Source organism: Corvus kubaryi, unplaced genomic scaffold (assembly GCF_017639235.1).
Source record: "Corvus kubaryi isolate FWS band 111438036 unplaced genomic scaffold, C.kubaryi_AGA036_p1.0 split1-131, whole genome shotgun sequence".
Classification (NCBI taxonomy): Eukaryota; Metazoa; Chordata; class Aves; order Passeriformes; family Corvidae; genus Corvus; species Corvus kubaryi.
Window position 1 is genome coordinate 21,170,047 of NW_024582073.1, and position 23,690 is coordinate 21,193,736.

Consider the following 23,690-nt stretch of genomic DNA (forward strand, 5'->3'; position numbering starts at 1 on the left):
TGGCCATTTCTGCTTTTAATACAACTCCTTTTTTTTTTTTTTTTTCTCTGAAACACAGAAAATGTTCTTATTTTATGGGCAATATAAAACCAGGTCAGGGAACGTTCCCCTGCCGTGACAAAATTTGGCGCTATGCCTTCCCCAGTGCTATTCCCCACTCAAACTGCTGATTTAGAGCATACTGGAAAATACCATTTGATTTAGTTCTTGGTATACTGGAGTGCATAGATTTAAACCAAAACATTTGAATATGTGAACAAACCAATATGAGACCACGCCTCAAATCATCTCAACATTAAGTTTCGCTCACTTTGGATGTAGGACTATACGAAGGGTACATTAAATGATCACTTTTGTGGAAGAATTAGCAGTAGCCAGGCTAACATTGGATCTTGCAAGAAGATCAAAGGACTCTTCTGTTTTTACTGTGACTTCTGGCATTTTCATGCCTTGCTCAGTAATCCCTAATTTGCAGGAATTCCTAATTTGCTCAATGCATGCCAGTTTTTTAGAATTCTCAGGCTGGCAGCATGAGTTACTGCTCTGAAATATTTTTGAAGAAAGCATTTCTCATGAAAATTTGCCCTGTCATGGTAGTCAAGTGGCAATGATGTTTTGGTTCTAGCAGGTTATAGATGCATGAGGTTTGTTCCTGTGGAGGAATTTGTAAATGATCAGCTTGTGTATCCTACCCGTCTGATGAACTGAGGTGTAATTGGTATCTCCCTAGAGACTTGGTATCATCAGCCCCTTTGAGGTGGTCAGTTCAAAAAGATCTGGCTGATTTAGGTAGATACAGGTTGCCAACAGGGCAGAATTTTCAGTATGTTCATCACCATCAGTTGGAACATCCATAGCTGTTTCTCTGTGGGCATTCATTATTATGATAGTAATAATAAAAACTTGATTTCACTATAGTGAATGCCCTAAAGGAAAGCAAACTATTTCAAAACTACTTTCTTTTATGATCTGATTATATTATTTCAGGCTTGCGTAGGTGCAGTGTAAGCCGACTGTGCTCTGTCCAGTTGCTCTGAACACATTTTGCTGTTAAGGTGCTAGCTCTGAAGTTCAGTATGTCTTATGTGTTGCTGACTACCAGTTGCTAACCAGCTTATTTTAAGATCCTGACCTCTAAATATTCATTCCACATCCCAAAGTGCCTAATATGTTGCTGGTACTAGATAAAAAATATTGCACCTTCAGTTGTGATATTCCAAATGATTAATGAGCTGACCACAACACAGGAGAGAAGAAACTGTGATACATGCTTTCCATTAGCTCCACCAGGATTGCTTCAGATGGCCTTTGATTGTGTCCTGGGATTATGTGATCAGTGTAGCAAATAATTCTCAGGAATCATCCTTAATATTCCCATTTTCCCTTCCCTTACAGTGGTTCTCCTAGAGACTGGTTTCTGTTTTGAAATGCTTCTATGTGACAGCTTAAAAGGGACTCTTCAAGAGAAAGTAAGAATTCTAGAGGAAACTGTGAATGCTTAACATAAAAAGTAAAATACTGTTCTGGGGTGCATGTAAATTCCTTTCTGTATGTATTCCACGCAATTCAGTTGGACACAAAAGCTGACTTATTAGATCTACTTATAACTTAACATTTGTGAGGAGTGATTTTGTAATGCAACTTCCAGGGAAAATCTACAAGATTAAACTGCTATCTGGGAGACATTTTATTTTACTCTCTGCTTGGAATTACCTTGAGTTGATTCTTTAGATATTGTTTTTCATCACTCTGAGAGTAAAGGGACTATATTTCACTCTCACTTAGCTGCTCTTGAGTTATCAGGTCTCTCATACCATCCAAGATAAAAATCATAACCCTTTGCAGTCCACTTTGTGTGTTTTATGAATGCTGCCTGAGAAGCAGCATCTCATTTACAAGTGGGACCAGGAGCTTTAGTAATCTCTGTATCAGACAAGTGTATCTAATAACACATGAATAACATAAATTGTAAACCCAAGAAAAATAGGTGAGTTACTTAGTCTGAAAAATGTTGAGGGTGTGACTGCAGTGCTGTGAAGCTCTGTGAATACTGCCCTGAGATTGGCAGTACTGGCACAAAGACCATTTCCCTTCAGAAATGTGTAGGCAGAGAGGTTTCTGTGATGGTATCACCAGGTGATGCCCTGTGCCCAGCATCCTTGTCTCCAGTTTAGCTAAGAACCTTCACCTAGGCATTAGCACTTCCTGTTCTTAATGGCTTTAAGGTGAAGGAGGGTAGATTTAGATTGGATATTAGGAAGAAATTCTTTTCTGTGAGGGTGGTGAGATGCTGGAAAGATTGCTACTCAGAGAAGCTGTTGATGACCCCTCCCTGGAAGTGTTCTATGAAATGATTTGACCTCAGTGGGGATGGGTCATAAGTTCACATCATTAAGGTTTTTTCCCTGGAGTGGGTCCAGCACTCTTTAGGATTGTATCCCCAGAGCTGAATCCTCTATGTCCAGTGGGAGTTCAGCCTACTGGAGGTGGCTGAGGAAGTATAGGTTCTTCCTGGCCATGCTTGACTTCTCAGTGCATGTCTGCTGTGTGCCTAAATGAAGAGTTTCTGTATTTTTTTCATTTTTTTCTCTGCCCAAAGAAGGTTTCTTCCTTCAGGGCCAGTATAGAGTGCTGAGGAGTGTCTTGATTTCTGACCTTAAGGAGGATTATAGAATTAAAAAATAGTGTGTCTCATCTCTCTCCCAATTACTGCAGAAATCTCCTTTAGCAAGTCAGATGCTGTGAGTGTAAAAATTTATTCATCATGGACATTTTTACTTCTTTATTTTCTCCTTTTTAATACTAGGGAAATAGAAAGGAAAATAAAAGCTACAATTAAAATTAAGATCAGTTGCTGAAGCTGAAAGAGACAGCACAATTGTAATATGTTAGAAAATTGCCTTGTTTTAGAGAAAGTGCTGATTAGGATCAAATTTGTCTTGAGTTTAAATTTTGATTGGACCTAAACTGAGGGGAGGGGGGTTATATTTCAGACACAGTGCAAATGATGCATGTTAATATCCTCTGTTTATTGCCACTTGAAATTGCAGCATAGCTTTGAATTGCTGCCAAATCTACAGTTAAGACTCCCGAGTAATCACTATGATTAGTCCAAATCTTCATGGTAACAGTGGAAGAAAAAGTCTGATACGCAGAGTACTGTAGCCTAAGCCATCAGAGTCTTTTCATCCTTTGAGGCTCAGATGTGATTCCACTCATAGCAGGAATGGTTAGACATGCATATTGGCCAATCAGTCTTGAAAGAGAGATTAAACAAATGGATTTAATTATGTTATTTTCAGATTTATTTGGTTTTTCTATTAACTCCTGCCTCACTAACTTTTCCTGAAATGAGGAAAAGCATAGGTTTTCTTTAGTTTTGGAATGGTTTAATTAATATATTGGCATGGTGTAGTATTTTTCAATTTTATCAGTTTGTTGGGGTTTTTTTTCCTTTTGTTCATCTATAACAGATACTATTTGTACTCTTTTTCTTTCCAATCCATTGCATTATTTATCTCCTTGAAATATTTTTTTTTACCTCTGTGTAGCTACTGGAAGTTGTAGACTTACATTTGATCTGAATGTATACACGTGTTATTGTGGTTTATTTAGCTAGATGGAAATTAAGTAGTGAGGTCTGAGATAGACAGCATAATATAAAGTTACAATTTGCTTAAAAAATATTAGAAGAATCTCAGGAGTGAGAAATTATATGTAAAATGTTTAAAAGGAGCTCAAATTTATCTATGCTTAAGATCTGTTCTGGTTTTTAAATACATAGTTATTCAAGGAAGTAGTCTATTTTGAGATAAATCCCTCAGCCATCACTGCTAGTTGGCTCTCCAGATAGTATGTCCCAGTTGCATCCCTTCATCAGTTGCTTGCAGGAAGGTTTTGCTACTTGTTCCACTTACAAAGTAAATAAAACTCATTATGGAAAGCATTTAATGTGGGTACAATATTTACTCTGGAGCATTTTCCTAAATAACTAGTGTTAGCCAGCAGGCAAGTCTGAGCGCCCGGTGTATTAGCTGTGAGAAGGAAATCTGTATGTCTGGCCATAACGATCAGTTTAAACTATTGAAATATAAATCACAACACTGACTGAAATTCAAAAATATTTATTTAAATTAATTATGATGTGTGTGTGAATAAAAGAATAGTTAGGGACCCTGCCATATGTACTTAGAAGTCTACAGTCTTTAGGCTATTTTTCTTTATAGATTTAACGCTAAAAGATACATAATATTTTTGAAGGACAGCATTTGCAAATATCACAGTGTGTTTGCATTTCATTATAACAAGCATTTTTCTTACGATTTCAGTGCTGTTGAGTCCACATTATGAAACTTAGACATGACTATATTTAAGCCTCATTAACAGTGAAAACCACTCCCTATTTTATAGATCTCATTCCTTTATTATTTTGAAGCCATAATTTTGATATTTTTGGAAGTGTAATATTTATAGGATCAGGAAAAAAAAGCAAGACAATATTGATGTAGCCCAGGCATTACTGTTCTGTACAAGTGCATTCATGCCTTTTCTGGGGACGAGGTCCTTCTCTCTGTGTTCTGGTCATGAACCAACAGGAATGAGCACTATATACCTCTCTCAGCAGGAAAATAGTTTGAATTTATTTATTTCCAAGAGAAAATAGATTTTTTAAGCCTAAGTTGCAGATGGGGGTCTGGCAAGGAAAGTACCAATCTCTGTGATAGGCATAAACACTTCTTCACTCCCCCTTGTGTTGCAGGCACAGGGACAGGGCAGCACATGACAGCCACATTCAATTTTAGGCTCAAGCCATGCCAGCTGCAGAAAACCTAATAAATGAGTCTGTTACAAGAATCTTTGAATGCTGTATCTAGGCCACCAGCAGCTACTGGTTGAGTGTAGATAGTAATAAATTAAACAGACATTATTTGAAGCACTTCCCAAGAGACAGAAAGCCATTGGATGCAGTAGAAATAGGAGAAGGCATTTGTGAAGGTGTCATTTATCGATGCTTTTAAATAAAAATGTCAGTTTCCTGCTCTTGGGTAAATTATATCATTAAAAAATACAAGATTATAGCAACGTAATGGGTTATTATTTTGCTCTTTCTACTGAACTAGTCACACAGCTAATGGAAGTAGATTTGCCTTAATATATGCTTTAGTGTGGGATTTCAGTGCTGGACCATGAACCCTGAAGTATCTGCAATTCTCTCTCTTGTTCAACAATGTACTTCAATAAGTGCGCCATTTGAGGTCTATGAAAGCCCTTGAAATTAGTGCAACTGTGTATGTGCTTCAAGGACAAGTGCACATGCTTAAGTTACTTGTCAAACTGGAGCATCTATAAATGTTGAATTTATAGTTTTTCCCCCAAGACCAATTGCAGTAAAAGCTCAGTCCAGCTGTCATATCTGTATAATTCATCAGAAGTTTCAAACTTTAACTTCAGCTCTACTCTAAAATAGTGACTACATAAAAATTATACTGTGTTTGTTAATCTCTTTCCTTCTCTGTGTTCACATTATTGTAGTTGTTTGCATAACTCATTGCTATTTATCTCTGTAAGCAATTTACAGTCAGTTTACCACAGTGATCAGTATTCTGCGGTGTTTTCTGCACCATTTGCTGAATATTTTAAATACATTTTGAATTCAGGAGGGTTTTTTTTTTTGTTTTTTGTTTTGTTTTTTTTTTTTTAATTGTTTTTGAAGTGTGAACTAGAGAGCCCAGCTGGACTTTGAAAATCTAGTTTGTTTGCAGGCTATCAGTTGATAAAGGCATCTTTTTGAATTCCAACTGGACCCTTTTGATCTGGAAAGGCAATCAAAATGGATCCTCACACTGGCAGTTTTAGAACCATGCTATAACATCCTGACCAACTGCAAAAGGTGAAGAAGTTGAAAAGAGAGAAATTCTGACTAAATTATGTGGGGAGAATTTCTTTGTTGCTGAAATCTTGACATAAAGGTCACATAAGCAGACAGCTCAAGATATTATTTTGAGTCAAGGCATTGTTTGGACCTGAGAAGGAAATGCAAATAATTTACTGGCATATTTTTCTGCATCAAAGTGAATTGCCTCATTATTCAAAATAAAGGAAGAGGAGAACAGTGAAACAATGGAGAGATATTATAAAGTTCTTTCTCCCAGGTCATTCTTCTGCTATGGCAATGATTCTTTTTACATTTAGTAGCCTCACTAGATAAAGAGATGTATTTATATGGACATGGTAAAATAAGTCATTACTAGTATTATTTTTTTTGTTGTTAGTCTGGAGATTTTATCATGTGGCCTCATGAAACTTGTACAAGCACCAAAACCCAAGGCAGCCATTCTGAGCAGAGATGAGGAGCATGATCAGTTTGGTGTGGATTGTAAGAGAAGTTATGAAATGTAACATTCACAGGTTGGGTCAGGGAAGATTAATAAGATTTTGCAATCCTTATCTCTTAGATGGTTTGAGTTTCTTGTCTGCAGAATTTTGGTACATAAGGTGTGTACAAAACCTGACATTTGCACGAAGAAAATAAGGTTGTGTTGTCTGTTATAGAGAAAACAGCCTTCTGAAGATATGTTGTTGTTTTTGTCTTTTAGATAATTCTTGTAAGTTCTTCCCATAATGACCGTGACCAAAGCCTTTTCATAAGCACAGATGAAGGAGCCACTTTCCAGAAACAACCCATTGCTTTCTTTGTGGAAACTCTCCTTTTTCACCCGAAAGAAGAAGATAAAGTACTTGCTTACACCAAGGAGGGCAAGGTAAGTCTTGAAGATACTGAATTTCTTTGAAATTTAGGAATTACTTTTTTAAGAAGATATAAAGCAATTCTGATATGCTGATTAGTGCTGGTTTTTGTGAAATACCAATTGCCCAGAAGGGAATCATATAGTGTTTTTGAGATTTATTTAAATAATTCATTTTATTCATGTCCAACTCTTTGTGTTTATGGTAATTTCAATCCTGGCATTTCAGTTGGTATGGATACTGGGAATATTTATTCTTCTGCATAATATAGTTAAATAATACTGAAACATGCTCCTCCCTAGAAAGTGACCATAGACAATTTATAGTACAGTAGAAAGTCAAGGAAGTTGAAATATTGCCTCCAGAGGCTGTTCACAGGATGTAAAATAAACTCATACAAAACAAACCGCACACTCGTACAGCAGAATAGGATTTGTGGAATCAGTGACTCTGTGGAAACGTAGAATAATTATCTCCCTTATACCAGGAGTTGCTCATGTTTGTACACTTTTACCCTCTTTCATATTTCTTCTGGTTAAGCTGTAAAGTCATTTTGCTGGCTAGATTGGGCTAAGCACTGATGAGTATGCACACCATCTTAGAGTGTGTAGCTCATCTCTTTTTCACAGTGCCAAAACTGAAGCTGCAAACTCACTGTCATTCTGCTCTCGGTAGCAGCCTTGACTCACCTCTACCATTACTCCTGTTTTAAACTTAAATTGGTAAACTCCTGTCCATATTAATCCCATCAAACTTCACAGAAAGTGTATATTTAGGTGGTGAGATAGGTCAGAGAAGTTGCACATACTGCAGCCAAATACTGCACTGATTTCAGTGATGTTATATCAAGTCACACTCTGGGATATGTTTTTGGATATATAAGTTAACAGCTGATCCCAAACCAATTCGTGTTTACAGGCATTTGCAAATAAGGATAGAACTAGAATAAAAAACATAGCAAGCCAACTAAGTCACAAATTACAGTAAATATTTTATTTAGCTTTGATTTGAAGTTGTAACACAATTACAAATAATTTGCATGTATGTTATGGAAATAAAATACTTCAGGGAAGCCTGAAGTAATGAAAAGCTTTTGTTATGAAAATATCTTTTTCAGTTTGATTTTGTTTCTGACAGTAGATATAATTACTGAATTCTTTATAGTTACTGAGTGGCAGATCTTGAGGTGTAAGAGTCTAAAGTATATTGAACAAGTTGTCCAGCCCACAACAAGTGGGTAGAAGTATTTGTCAGGAGAGAGCAGGAGGTAGAAGTACGAAGTCAAGCATGTGGTTTGTGTTTTGATGAATTAAGCATGTTAGGAAGTTTGTGTTTTGATGAATTAAGCATGCTAGGAAGATTGTCAGGCATTTTATACTTGGATAATCTCCCAAAAGGAGTGATGCTACTATTTCCCATGCTTAAAATGTGACCGGACAAAAAAAACCTATAAAAAAATATTCAGTAAGGAATAGTTCTGCAGGAGGAACAGGAAGGGTTAGGCAATATGATGGAGTTTTCTCAGACTTTCAATGACACTAAAAAGAGTCAACCATAAAGACTTGACAAGTCCTACATCTTTATCTAAGATGTGTAGGAATGAAGGATGCCTTTGACTACAACTGGGTCAGTAACCTGCTTATGTTTTGTATGAAATCTGATATATTTGGCCAAGAAGGGAGAGGCAGATAAAGTGATGTTGGCAGAGAAGGAGTTGAAAATCAAAATTGCAACTTGACACAAGAAAAGGTCACTGTACTAAAATCAATGATCTTGAGAGATAATGTTGAACTGAAATTGCCCTGAGGAAACAGTACACTCCAGGTTTTTGAGTTAAGTAACTTCAGCTTCCCTAAAAGTAGTATCAGAATGTAACACAATATTAAACTCGGGAGAAACCATTAGTTCCTTTCAATCAAATGGTTTCTTACAAAGGCACTTTGGAGACTGCAAGGAATACAGGATCAGGTCCTTCATAAATAGCAGTCAGCAAGGCTTTTTTGTCTACTGGAGCATCATGGCCTTTTTCACAACTTTGGATTTGATTTAGGGCTTATTTCATATTGCAAAATATGCACTGTTCTTTCATTCAGAACCCTAGATTCTGTTTAAATAAAGCTCTAGCCTCTAGCTGACACGATAAATGAATGCAAATCCAGTCAATGTGGTTGGATTAATCCATTTACTGTATCAAATCTATATGCTCTTTTTCTGGCTACCCCTCAGTTATAATGAATAACAATTTGCTGAGCCTACAAAAATGCTTCTAGATTTTTTTTAAAAACTGGCAAGGATGCAATAGGTTTTAATTGTTCCTTTGGAAGCAGAAAGGATGAAATAATGGCAAAACAGAAAAGTATTTTCAATATATTTTTAAAAAGTTTTTCCACACATTTATTGCACAAGCGAGAATGAATAAAAAAAGACCTATTAGATATGTTTTCTGCAGCCAGAGATTTTACCTGTCCACTAAAATAACTGTTTTCACTTCATATCTAATCTCATTGAATAGTTTTATCATATGTACCTGTTTAAAAACAGAACACATGTGGGTCACTTGGGTTTTTTATTACAGGAAGTTCAATGTGTGTGTAAGTTAGTTACATGCTATTTTTTATTTATTTCAAATAATGTGTCAGTTAAAATTTCATTTCAGTTTGAATGTGCTTTATTAGTCCTACTTTACTCTCCCTTACAGTAAGATTGCAAGGGCTTCCCCCTGCAGAAAGTCAAACTGTTCACTCATAAGCTCCCAGACTTTGATTTTAAATGTGTGTGCAAGGAGGTAGTTTGGGTTTGGGGGAGAGGGGGTGGATTTGGTTTGGCCTTTGACTTCTCCTGTACAGGCATCACTGTTCAAAGGGTGAGAATCTTTCATTGTCTTCTGAAATTCATTGATGACAAAAATGTATCCCTTTGTTTGTGTGCCAGTGTTGTCCTTATCCTAAATAGTTCTCTTCCCTCTTGCCAGGAACTTCTGAATGCTTGGCTTTCTTTTCAGCTTAGACAACAAACAGGGTTAGGATAGTGCATTAAATGATCATCTCTCCCAGATTTAAGCAGTCTGCTGAGGGAGGTAACTCGGTGAGCAGGGACTTTTTAGAAAAGTGGTAAACCCAATAGTTATCTTTTCTGTAATGCCTGTGGTGACAAGTGTTTGAAGAAGTAAGCAGCTTAGGTTCTTCCCCTGCACAGTCCAGTCCATTTACAGCCACATCCATCTCCCCCAGGAGGTTGCTCAGAGCAGGATGTTACAAAATACCCCGGTTGCAGCAAATCCTAAGCCACATAAAATTAGCATCAGAAATGTAGCAGGCAAATCAGGAGCCTGGCTCTTCAGCCTCATCATTTAGCTCTAAGGATGAAGAATTTTTGGTCCCTGATCATTTCTGTCTGTGCATTGACTGGGTCAGTACTACAGTAAGCAGTCTGAGTTCTCACTGTAGTTTCTTACCTTGTGGTCTATTTACTTTAATCAAGTGTGTGATGGAAGAAAGCCATTGTGAAGTGCAGAGTAACTGGGAAATTCTCCTCTGTCTCTAATTCAAACTTCAGTAGATTTACTTGTAGAGTTTATGCTATGTTACCTCAACCTTTATCTTTACATATGAATATTGTTGTTTTTCTGTAGTAGAACATAATACATAACTGTGGGGGTTTTTTATCTTCTGTCATTGTACCTGTCATTTTACAACAAAAACATTCATTACTACTCCTTATAAGATACTTTCCCTCAGAACAATCAGTTACTGAATTGGTGACTTCTACATCAGAGAAGAACAGTTTTACTTGCCTTTTTCCCCCTTATTAGAGATATCAAGAGAAAACCCATCTTATGTAAATTGGATGAAATAAGAAATTCATGCAGACAGCAGGGGGCTTTAAAACTGTCATTTTAGAAGTCTGATATAAACTTCCTATTTTAACTAGAGGGAACAGATTTGGAAGGCAAATACTAAAGGAAAGAGATTTTTTAATAGTTATTTTAGATCCCACATTATTCTGGGGGAAAACATCTTTCATCTGCACCCTTGATATCCATCCATATCATTAGCATTTGTTTTTTTACCAGAGGGGAACTGTTCATAGAGAAGGTGGAGCTGGAATCTTTTTCCTCCAGGCCACCTTCTGCCTCTCTGCTGAAGGACCAGTTCTCATGGGTCACAAATTAGTGTCTGTGGAGCAAGCCCATAGGTGCATCTCTCATCAAATCTTTTAAGCATTTCTGTAATACATTTTGGTCCTATTTTAGCAGAGTTTTAAATCCATTGACTTATTGGTTTAAGTATTTTTGATGGCATTAGGGCTTGAAGCATAAAGGATACGTTTTTGCTTGTTTGGTTAATGAATGGAAAGGAGAAGAGAACTGCCATTTTACCATCCCTCTTGTGTAACCATGCTGAAGTAAAAAAGAATGTGACCCCAAATGAACTGTGGATTGTTTTCATGGTAAAAAGAAGCCATTGTTGCAGAATTTTCTTTATTATAGATGATATTTTTAAAGAATTTCTCTATGAAAGGCTGTTACTCTGAAAGAAAAGGTACTGAGCTCCTAGTAATGTGATTTTGGGTTTGTCTGGTTTTTTTCTTTTAATTTGTGTTCAGTCTGTCTTTCTAATAGGGATATAGGGTCTGCCTTTGAAGATGTAAAGTATTATCAGTTTCCTATAATCTAATTTTTCACCTTTTTTTCCCGTTTTCTAGATTTATGTATCTACTGACTTGGGGAAAAAATGGAACCTTCTGCAGGAACGAGTTTCTAAAGATCATTTTTTTTGGTAAGACGTCTGTTATTTTCCAAATAATAAAATGAGCAGTGAAAGTATTTAATCAAGGAACACGTTTGCAGAGGTACGGAGGGGGACTGCATGAGCCTTGGCATCTTTTGCAGGTGATGGCAGTGTTTCTGTGTCCTCTATTGCGAAGACATACTCATGCCAGTGATCATACTGAGTATCAGCACATGGAAGGGTTATAGGTCTGGATCTATGGAGCCCAAGACTTAAAGAAAGCTGCAATGTTGAATGAAATTACTCTCCATTTTACTGGTGAAATTGATCTTTAGAAAGGAGAGCAGTCTTTTTGCAGAGAAAGATCTATAAAATTTTTTTAAGATAGGCTGGGTTATACCTACTAACAAGAGTCATATATACACTTGCATTACTAAGGAAACTGGTGAAAAATATTACTTTATTGAGGACACATATAAAATTATTTCATTTTCAGCTCACGTATTGTGCAGGTATCTCACATTGTGTATGTGTCTCGCAAAGTATTTAAGAAGTGATTTAAACAGGTTGACAAAATGTTTGAAAAGTAAGTTAATACCCTTATTTTAACAAATAAAATTATTTTGAAAATTGTTTAGCGTCTTTAAAACCAAAATTAAACTTTTGATAGTGCTTTAATTAATTTTATTTTTTAAATTAGTCAGTTTCAAACTCGCTTCTGCCTTTCACATTTAATTTCAATGTGTAAGTATGTATTTTTTATTACAGGTTTAAGTCATATTACACTAGATGCTTGTGTTCCCTAAATGGCTTTTAACTTCTATATGGGCTCTGATCCTTGTCAGTTGAGCAAAGTATAATTTTCCATATGTCTATGGAGCCAATTCTGGCTTTCAGTGATACTTTGCGGTTTACTGGGGGTGGTGCCAGTATTGAAATAGACACCTAGTCTTGGTTGCAAGATTTTCGATGTATTTGGCTTTCATGCTGTTATCCTCCTACTTCTTCAGATAGTTGTTTCACTCCTGTGTTGAAATAGATACTCATCCTGCCCATACTTGGGGTAAACAAAGCAGCAAAACAAAACCTGCCAAAACTTCTGGTTACTAAGCACACAGAGGTGTTATGGTATCTACAGATACACTGGCCACAGCCCAAAGCATTATTTGGTGAGTCCAAGGGTGTGCTGGCACCTCTGCTGCTGCTGCTGCTGCTGCTGAAGCTGGGCAGGGGGAAGCTTGTGATCCGGGCCAGAGACACATGGACAATTCAAACCCCGTTTGAAAGAACTGGGGGCACAAGACCTAACCTGCCCTGCTGCCATGTTGGTCTAATTAACCTTGGGCACAACAGAAAAGCTTTTTCACACTTCCAAGTGCCTCATTTTCAATCTTCAACCTACTTACTGCCCATAATTTTAGAAAACCATCTTCTGGTTGGCTTGTAGAACACTCATCTGATTTAATCCAGTTTGCCTCAACTTTTTCTGCTGAAATAGTTGAGTTGAGCAAAGACTTTCTGCTTAATTGCTCCTGGAAAGTATAGTTTTGAACAGCTATTGAACAGCTTATTTCTGCACAGCAGGTGGAGTTTCATAGGCCGTACACTTTGCAGGTACCCTGTGGAAAGGTATAATTGTTTAGAAGTAGCGCTGTGTGTCAGATATGTCATGTCTGTCTTATAACCAATTCTTCCCTAGCAACATTATATGGGATGTAAATCATGAGGGCATGTGGTTATCTGTCTTTAATAGCAATATTTTAAAATGTGTTAAGTCTGAAAACCATCCAAGTCACTACCAGGTAAGAAATAAGAGTGGCAGCCTCTCTCTCACAGACTTTTGTCTTGGAGTTTTTTCTCATCTGACACTTAGCACACTTAAATTATGAAAAATACAGAAAATCACAGAAATGTGTGTCAGTTTTGCTCCAACCCAAATAATCTGTCACTGTTTTCTGTATGTAAGGATTAAAGCCAACAAGGGCATGTTTAATATTTAAAGTCTGTATTTTGCTGTGTTTCAGAGTCCTTATGTTTCCTCATATCTTTTGATAGGAATAACTCCAGTGTAGTACTTCAAAGTCGTGGTTGTTCATAAATGTCACATTCCTCACAAATAAGAATTATAAATTTCAAGAGTCTGTACATTTATAACCAGTAGAAATATTTTCTAGAGGGTTGTTTTCCTCTTTTCTATACATAGACCTGGGTGATTTCTCTCAAAAACTGTATCAGTCAGCAACAGCAAGGGTTTGGAAGCAGATGTTTAGTGCATCACTACCAAATATTCCTTCTCAGAAACTTACATAGACTAAAGATATATATTTTTGTTCTACCTCATATGGAAATTTGCAATATATAAAGAGTCTGCTGTGAGTGGAGGGTTGGACAGGATGGCTTTCAGAGGGAGTTTGTTGGTCATGTGAGACTTTCCAGTATTTTACGGCCTTTGTCACCCAAATTATCTGAGTGCTAGATAGAAACAAGTGTTTGTGTTGTTTTCAACAGATGTAAGAATTGGGCTTTGTCATAGTTTGACTGTAAGGACACCAAGTCTAGTATTGTTTTCCTGTCAGTGTTCATCTGATGTGTTAAAAATATTGTGTCAAATTAATTGTACATCTCATGATAAGTGAGGGCATGCCTCTTGCTGATCATGGCTGGTTGTGCCAAGAACATTTCACTGGGCAGATCTTTAGCAGATGTTTCTTCTTTGATTTCAGTTTGAGCTTTGCCACTGAGGTTAATAATATAGCCTAAGATTTTTATTTCAGTCTGGTAACTACAAATATTATTATTTTCATGTGCTTTGTAAAAACAATATTTTCCTCTGCCTCCAGAAGCAGCCAGATCTTCATGCATTTCCTGAAGAAGCATTTTTGTGTTTTGCACAATGAAAATCTAAGTGCAATAAATTTAATGGAATGTTAGGTATTTATATTAAGGGAAGGTCAGCAGAGACTGAGTATTTTAAATATTTATGTTCAGATATGTATTATAGATTTATAAGCAATACATTAATATAATCTTCTAGGGTTTATTGGTTTTTCAAGTGTTGTTGATCCTTCCTTAAATATCTTTTTAGATTTAATGTGTGGAATTTGATCTTTCATGATAGTGGAACTAATGAAAATACTACTTGCATCAGTGGAAAGTGTATACAACCATCTCTAATTTAGGAGCACAGAGTATTTTCTTTCTTCTGTGGTAGTGTGCTCTTTTCTTACACCATTCTGGCTGATTTTCCTCTGTTTCATTTATTCTTTTGGAAAAGAAAGCTGACTAAGCCCTCATACGAATTTGTCTTCTCTTAACATTTTAGGAGGCAAATCAGGCTTCCCAGAGAGGTGGTTGATGCCCCAGGCCTGTCACTGTTTAAGAGGCATTTGGGCAATGCCATCAGCACTTGCTTCAGCTTTTGGTCAGTGATAAATAGGTCAGGCTGTGGGACTGGAAGGTTGCTGGTGGTGCCTTCCAACTGAAATAGTTTATCCTATCCTATTCTAAAACCAAAAGAGCATAAAGAAAAATCATGAAAGGTAGATTTTAAACTAACAATAAAATAAAATACTAAGTCACACTGTAATGAAAAAAAATTTAGTATAAACATTTAGAAAATACATATTTTCTTTTCAGTATAAATACTAATTAACCTATTTTTTTTTTTTTTTTTAAATTTTGAGCAACTTCTTATTCTGAAAAATTCAGAAACTTCGCTTGCTGTGGCCAGTCTTACTTCTGGCTACAAACTGCGTTGGCCCCAGTGTGATGATTTATGTTTAAGATATGTAATAGCACCTCTCCTTCATAAGTGCTTTTTCAGTTCTTGGTGTATTTGTAGCATGGAATGCAAAGATATATAAGTTATCGCAGACAAACCTCAAACACCCACCCTTTACATGGTATGTATCTGCTTTTGTGTATGAAGCCCATTTTAAAAAGTGCTGTATTATGAGGTAATTCTTGAGAAGAAGAAAGAGTAGTGGAGTTTGGGATTCCTCTAGGTCTGCTGCTATTCTTCTCAGTCCCCAAGGCTTATGCAGCATTGAGAAATCCTTTTGATTTCTCAAAATAGGTCTTAATAATACATAAGCAAAGAATAGATTGTGAATCAGCTGTCTACACCAGCACAAATATACCCTGGGACAGTAAGAAATGAATTGGTAATTACCAGAGAACTAGGCCCAACACATTTATTTTATGACTATCTAGAGCCTTAGGAATTCTTTATCCTTGACTCACTCAGATACGTGGATCCTATGCTATCTGGATCTGTTGCTCTTATTTTTAGCTACAGGTTTTCCATTTTCATGAGAGGTAAGAACATAAAAATAAAAAATGATGAGTTTATTTTGGTAAATCAGTTGTTCTCAGGGGAAAAAGTTCTGTTCTCATCATGAAATTCCATACAGATACTCAATCACAGCTGTACTCATTTACATCAAGTGTAGTGGATGCCTGGCTATTCAAGTGTCAGGTGAAAGAGAAGATTTCAGCAATGTTATGTTCTGAAGGAGAAAAATGCAGAGAGGATTTCATTGAGCCTTTGTCATTGAATTTTTTATTTGTGTGGAAAGCCAAGAGTCTGTCTGGGCAATTATTCTTATGTTTGACTTAATCACTTGGAAAAGGTTTTGTTTCTATTTCTGTGTGATGATGTGGGTGACTGTATTTGGTTTATGTGGCAAGGTTTGGTAGCAGGAGCATTCAGGGTTTCTGTGGGATAAGACCAGGAGGTGCCCCCATGTCGGACAGAGCCAGTTCTAGCCAGCTCTAAGGCAAACCCTCAACTGGCCAAACTGAGCCTATGAGTGATGCTGGTGGTGCCTCTGGGGCAACAGATCAAAGAAAGGGTAAAAAGTGCACACCAGGTGTGGGAGAAAGGGGTGAGAAGATGTGAGAGGAACAGCCCTGCAGACACCAAGGTCAGTGCATGGGGAGCGGGAAGAGGTGCTCCACATGCCAGGGCAGAGACGTCCCTGCAGCCTGTGGTGAAGGCCATGGTGAGACATTATCCTACTCTGTTATTTATTAGCAATAAATTAAATTACTCTTCCCCAAGTCAAGTCTGTTTCACCTGTATCAGTAATTCCTGAGTGATCTCCCTGTCTTTATCTCCACTCTTGGACTTTTCATTTTATTTTCTCCTGCTGTTCTGCTAAGATGGGGCAGTGAGAGAGCAGCTTGTGAGCACCTGGTGGCCAGCTAAGGTGAACCCAAGGGAGGGAAAAACTGCTACAGCTCTTCTGTTTGGACAAACATGGCAGGAAAAACGTTTTTGTTAAAAAAACATTTGGGCATAGGGAGTAAACAAATAACAGCACACACTGGCTGTGTAAGGCATTGACTGAATCATTAAACGTGCATCTTTTGAAGTGGATGTGAAGACAGCAGGACCTGAAACACAGATCACTCATAAGGAGATGTATTTTTATGTTGTATGAATCAAATCATAATTTTGTCTTCCTGAGTAACCAGTTTTCCAAGAGTCAATGCCATTTTAAACTGCTCACTGAAAACATTTGCATGGTTTTGACCTGTTTTCTAAGCGAGGCAGTGCCCTTAAGCTAGAAAACAGTCAGTATAAATGGGGAACATGTTACTTTTTGGATAAACTTTGTATTCTAAGATTATGAGGGGGGCAGATTGAGGAACCTGGCTAGTTTTCAGATGGGCTTTGATTGGAGGATCCTGCACATCAGCAGCCAGGCTTGTCTTGATTTTTTTTTTGTTTTCAGATATCCTGTTTGAAGTTGTCTTTTAATTAATATGCACCCAAATGAACTGCATCAAATGTTTAACAATGAAGGGACCCACTGGAGGTAGGGAAGACATGTCCATAGCAGACTGTACATGATTAGTGTTTACAGACAACTGCTCCTGTACAAAATAAACCTGGACTACTGGAAACAAAAAAGGGTTTCCTGCTGGGAGTAAAATTGAATTGTAGTTATCATAGAAGGGACTGATGCTTATGATTCACATTTTGAGATGTGTACTGTTACATGTCAGTGGTAATTAATTGAGTCGTGGTATTCATGGTAATAATCATGAATATTACATAACTGTGACATTTCAGGTGAATAATGGTGTTTTTCTATGCTTCACTCAACTAGAGGAAGAAAATATTGAGGCATTTAGGGAAAAAGAGAGGTAGCTGTATAAAAGAAAAATTTTTATTAAAATAATACCAAGGGTCTCCCATAAAACTTTTTACAGAAAATTCTGAATTCTTAGAATTTCAGTATGGTTACATTTAAAACTACAAAATATCTAATGATTATATCATGAAATATACATTTATACACCTACAAAGACAAATGAAAAGGGCATTTCAATCACCTCCATTGCACTATTTTCATGCTGATGTAATGCTTTTAAGATCAGTGAAATTACCTGGTGAAGTACTAATACAAAAGTAATGAAGAATTAGATCATACAACAGCTAATCTTTCAGGAGAATTTCTGTAAAATGTAAAAACTCATATGCACAAGAAAACTAATCCCTCAAAATATTCCACAATTATGTTTTGCAGAGCTGTTTTTCCCAAGAGGCTCACCATGGTGTCAGACAAGCACAAGGGAGATAGTGGCAACTTGTGTTCAGAGGAAAGGGAAGAATCATATTGAGGCTGCTTGTATTTACACCACTCTCCAGTCAAACTGGACTATTTTAGTTCTGAAGTGTTGTAATCACCCTGTTATGTGACCTGAAGTGTTGGTGTGTTGCACTTGCTTTATCCAGCACAGTACACTTGGTCAAGAAATATTTTTTTTCCTAGAGGAAGGCATGTCTGATCTGAAAGTTAGTCTGAATTTCATTGGACTCAATGGTTGAATGTAAAATGTTAAAAAGTCAACCAGAAAACCCTGAATTTACCTAAGTAAAACATAAACAAACAAATGGTCCCAGATTGCTGAGGTGTGAACATTTTAATTGCAAAGTACTCTGAGAAAAGTGGGGGAATTTTAATCAAAGCAAAAAACAACCACTACTGAAATTGAGACAAATAGATAGTTCCTAAGAAAGTGCTTGTTCTATTGGGAGGAATAATATTAAAATTTATTCCAAAATGTCGACCAAAAAGGAAGAAGCTGTCAGACTATCAGGGTCCATTGCATCTGTGCTTTATAAGACAGAAGAAGTCCTATCCTAAAGCCAGCTGGGGACCAGTAAACTGTCTTTGTGAATGGACGTGTGGACACAATGCTCACACTGGTATAATGCACTTATGTTGTGGTAGTAATAAGTTTTTAAATGAAAATGCAAAAAAAAACCCCATAGTCTTGCCTTTCTCCCTCAATATTAAAAAGTGTGCAGCTGAGCTTTCCTTTTCAGAGGACCACATACCGTTTGTGTTCCTGTATGCACCTTGTTTGTCTGTTATTTTAAGAAGCTGGGCAGAGGGCCCTGGTCTGTGTTCAGTCTGCAGTATCACATGACTTTTCCTCTGGTTCATGATTTAAGCACAAGTGAAATAACAGTATTATCTTTTAAGTACTGTTGGCAGAGGAGTCCACTGAAATGAGATTAGTTTATTCTTCAGGGAATAGCTTCAACTTCTCTAAATTATTTATGCTCTCTTCCGGAGATTTTCTTAGCAGCTGCAAGAGAGTTGGTCTTTTTTCAATAAAAGAAGAAAGGATTATTCCTAAGTGTGTGTAAAGCTGGGTGAAGGGACTTCGGAGTTCAGAAACTCTTCTCTGTAGCTGGCATTCAAAAGTAGACTTTGAGGATGTAACATCTTCATAGAGTAAATAGTGTCTGCTGTTAGAGTTCATCTGTATAATTAATGAAAGACACAAATCACATTTTTGAAATATTCTGCTTAATTTGTAATTAATTAAATAATTATAATTAATAAAAGTCCAAAGAAGAAAATTAGGCTGGGTAAGAAAGTTTCATTCTGCAGTGTTCATTAAAACAGATCAGTTACATCTTCTTGCACTAAAAAATTACACTGGAAACAAGATTAGAGTCTACATGTGTGAGCTGCCACTGTTAGGAGGAGCATGGTAGACATGAGATCATTGTAATTCTGAGCTGTTGAAAGAAAGATGAGAAAGGTAAAGATATTGACAAATACCTCAAACTGTGCTTATGAAATCATGTGTGATAAATTATATAAGTACCCAAAAACTTTCTTTGCATTATTGATGCTTATTAGCATGACAGGTTCAGCCTCAGAAAATTTGACCCAAAAGTTTCTTTGGTTCATCTGCCTGAGGTCTAACACTAAAAGTAAAATATTCAGCAAACATTTTCTTCCCTCAAATTGCTGACTACAGAGTTATAGCAGGTTTGATTTTGTATTGTGGCTATCTAGAAACATAAATAACAGCACACACAGCAAAAAATTTCACAGATCCCTTCCCTCTGCTCATATATATATTCTCATCAGAGCTCAGTGGATCTAAAATCTTCTCCAACCTAATGTGTACCCTCCAAAATGCTAAAATAGTTTGTGTTTGAGAGACCAAATTCTTAATAAATACAAGATTTTTCTACACATTTACTAAAAAAATAGAAAGCTCCCACTGTAAGTTTCTCTGACATCTTATGGCTTGGAGGGGACTCATCCCTCCCCCTCCCCTTCCTCCTTTGGACTGATCATTTATCTTATTAGGGAAAAACAGCATATGTGATTATTTCTGTTTGTTATGTAGCAGTGGAAATCATCCAGTTTGTTCCCCCTGGCCTGTGTTCCCGAGGAGCCACCAATTACTGAGCCTGAGTTTTAACCGCTCCTCATAAATCACTGCTACTAAAATAATTAAACAGTGATGTAATTTCAATCCAAAGTATAGTTTTATTGCATTTGATTGTTAATAATTGTATTAAAATTATCATTTTCTCTTAAGTACCTTTAAATGGACCTTTTTAATATCTGCATCCAGCTGCACTTTATCACTCAATGTATCTCCTTTGTGTGTCTTCAGCTCACATTTGCTGACTCTTGCCCTGCCAGTGAGGGGCCTTGAGAAAACTGATGTGTCTGTGGGAGTGGGGCCAGATTCGGCTTCACTTTGTGACAGCACAACTGCCAGCTCAAAGCTTTCCCTGCAGAATCTGCCTGACTAATGACAATAGAAGGGCCAGAAAAAAACACAGCTGAGCCTGCCATTCCCAGGCTGGGATGGAAGCCCTGAGGGTAGAAAACTCATCTTTTGGCTGAGCATATTTGACATGAGAGATATTAGGAGAAAATCATCCTGTATTCCCATTACACCTTTACAAAGTTAAACTGTACCTTGATCAACTCTGACTGAATTTCCTTCTCAGGATATTTTTCTCAAAATTATTCTTCACTTTCTTTGTCAAAGCAGAACCTACTCTTCTCTTGAACATGCTAACCAAAGATATATCAATTTGTTATGGAAACCATGTGTCAAGTTTAAGATATTTCTAATAAGAAAGGAATCTAACTCTTTTTTAGCATTAAATCTGCCTTGAAGTCTCAAATGTTAAACGTAATTGTAAAAAGATGCTATAGTGCTTGCCAGTGCATGAGTGTGTGCATATCTCTGTGTAAATATATATCAATTTATGATTATGAAGGGTTTTTTTCCAATTTCATGCTTATTTCTATTATTTTTTTTCAATTTATTCTATTTGTATGCATATTTTAGTAGAAGATATTCTAAAGAAATTTAAGAAAAACATAATGTAAAGTAGAGAGAAAATAATTTCCTTATAGATGTTAGTAATAGGACATTATAAATGGGGTTTATTTTATTCCCAGATAGAATTCTAAAGCTGGTTAGTATGAAATCCTCTCTTTTCTTCCATCCACATAATTACTATTCTGTAGCTGGCTCTACATAACTTGATTATATTATGTTCTCAGGGCTGTTGCTGGAGTTGACGGAGACCTTGATTTAGTTCATATGGAAATTCAGGACCCCAGTGGAGGTATGCAAATGAAAATGTTATCAATTGATACCCTAGTATATAGTCATTTCTCTTTGGTTTAGAGGTACTTTTTGGATTGTTTTTAAAACTAGTCAGAAGAGAAACTGTGCAAGTCAGATTCTTTCTCTGTTTATTTGTAGTCAGCAAAACTGTCCTGCTATATAAAAATATAGTGTAATTTAAAATCTACTTGTTTTTCACTTTAAGATGAATTGACGTCAAGATGCTATGCTCTGTTGATAATGTCCATTAATAGTGCAATTTTTCCTGGCATTTAAACATTGAACAGTTTTTCCTGATTTGCAAATAAAACTGGCAATGCAGTGTTAGTACTGGCTGAGTGTCTGTTAAAGTGAATCATTGCATGTGTCAGGTCTAGTGCACCAACCACCATCTCAGAATTTCCTCATGTTACAGTATCCACTATACTTTGAAACTTCAAAAGGAAAATAAATGGAAGGGCAGACTAATAGTCAGAATGTGCTTAAAGAGTCATCATGATTCCAAAAGTTTGTATAGTTTCTTGTTACCAATCATATCTTGAAAGATAATTTGATTCCTTGAATCAGATCATCTAAGTTCCTGTGCATCTTAAAAGTGAGTCATTAAGAATGTACAGTTTGACTTGCCCTGTTCCCATAGCTTTTCTTCATTTCAGCCCTATTAAAAAATCAAAGTTACCATATTAAAAGCTGGATTAAAAAAAGTCTAAATCTTTTAGCAGTGAGATTTATGAGGCATGATAACAGCTCCATCAGTTGCTTTGTTAGAGACAATGTAAGAAGATTCTTCAGGACCTGAATGCAAAGGGGTTTTTTGTTGGTGGCAGATTTTGGGGTGTTTTTTTGGTTTATTTTGGTTTGGGGTGTGTTTTTTCAGGGGAATGTGGTTGGTTGTTTGGTTGGGGTTTTTTGTTTGTTTTGGTTTTGGTGGGTTTTTTGTTTTCTTTTTTAGAATTTTTTTTTTGTGGTGTGGGGTTTTTTTATTTTATTTTTATTATTTAACAGAAACAGCAGAAAAAGAAAAACTCTCATGAAGTATCTCCTGGCTAGATTTTCAACAAACTGATTTTATGCAATTATGGTCAGTACAAGGATAACCATTGATTTTAGCAGAAACAACATCTTTGCTCTACCCATCTGATGAAGACCTGTAATTTTTGTGATGTGAATTGTGAACACCTGCAGGACTTTAGATGGTCCATTGCTGCACCAAATGTCCTTGTGGTGATGACTTGGACATAAGCAGGAGAAGTTGAATTGACTGTAACTGCCTCTTAAACAGATCCAGATTTTAAAACAAACGATTGTATCCAGTATACTGGTTTGTCCTTCTCTAATTAAAAGTCATAAAATGTGGGATGCATTTCCCATCATACTGCAAAAGTAATGAAGGACATGGGGGTCATTATTTGCTCTCTCATGCTGTACCTGGAACGTGAGTAGCATCAGTGATCTGGGCACAAGTTTGTGTAAATAACATTTTCCTCACTGTGCTTGGGAAAGTCACTCAAGTACTTTGTGCTCAGAAGCTTGTGATGGAGGGTGAGCTGTACAAAAGCTTGGGGAAGGTCTTTAAGAGTCTCAGGGAAGGTCTTTGAGCCACAGCTGGTATAAGATAATGATAGTTGGCTCTGCTCTCTCTGATAAGAGCAGATTGTATCAAAGATGCAGTGGTGCTGTTCTAAGAACCCAGGGAGAGAGGATAGTCCTTGCTAACTGGAAAGGAAGACAAAGGCCATAGCTTCCTCTGGTTATAAATCAGTCCAGGCTTTTTCAGCAAGGTATTAACTCTGAATATAGAAATCCTGCCCCAACAGACCAGTTCCAATAGTGTGCTAATAGTGTGTCTGAACATTCTTACAGAGCTTTGAAAATAGGCTTTAAAATTCTGCACGCTGTCTACTAAACGGGGTCTGATTCTTTTCTCATTCATCACAATTTTATACTGGGGTTGATCTATTGATTTCAGTTATGTTGTGTCAGGCTGCCATTTCTCCAAGTGAATAATTCAGCTCTGTGCATAGGTTAAGTGAGAAAAGAGGCTCCTTCTATTATCCCCACCCATGAATGGCTCATTCATCTAACCCCTAATCTCTCTGGACCAGCAAAATTTGGATGATAACAGGCTGCCTCCAGGGAATGATCTGAACTGTAAGCAGTTAATATATTCTCAGTACATTGGAGATTGAAAAAGTCTGGTATGAGACTTTAATGTAATAATTCTACAACTAACTCACCTGGCAAAGGCAGCATTTTTCCTACATGAGTAGCATTTAATACTGCTTGCTTCTTTTTCCC

General features: G+C 36.8%; 1 protein-coding gene across 7 annotated transcripts in view; it reads left to right on the top strand.

The window, feature by feature from the left end:
• SORCS2 (sortilin related VPS10 domain containing receptor 2) overlaps positions 1-23,690 on the top strand; it is a 548,208-nt gene that overhangs the window by 428,995 nt on the left and 95,523 nt on the right. For all 7 annotated transcript variants that reach the window (XM_042053480.1, XM_042053482.1, XM_042053478.1 and 4 more), the window contains exons 4-6: positions 6,597-6,761; positions 11,452-11,525; positions 21,326-21,390. In XM_042053480.1, the coding sequence (XP_041909414.1) occupies positions 6,597-6,761; positions 11,452-11,525; positions 21,326-21,390 (304 nt within the window). The remainder of the gene's footprint in view (positions 1-6,596; positions 6,762-11,451; positions 11,526-21,325; positions 21,391-23,690) is intronic.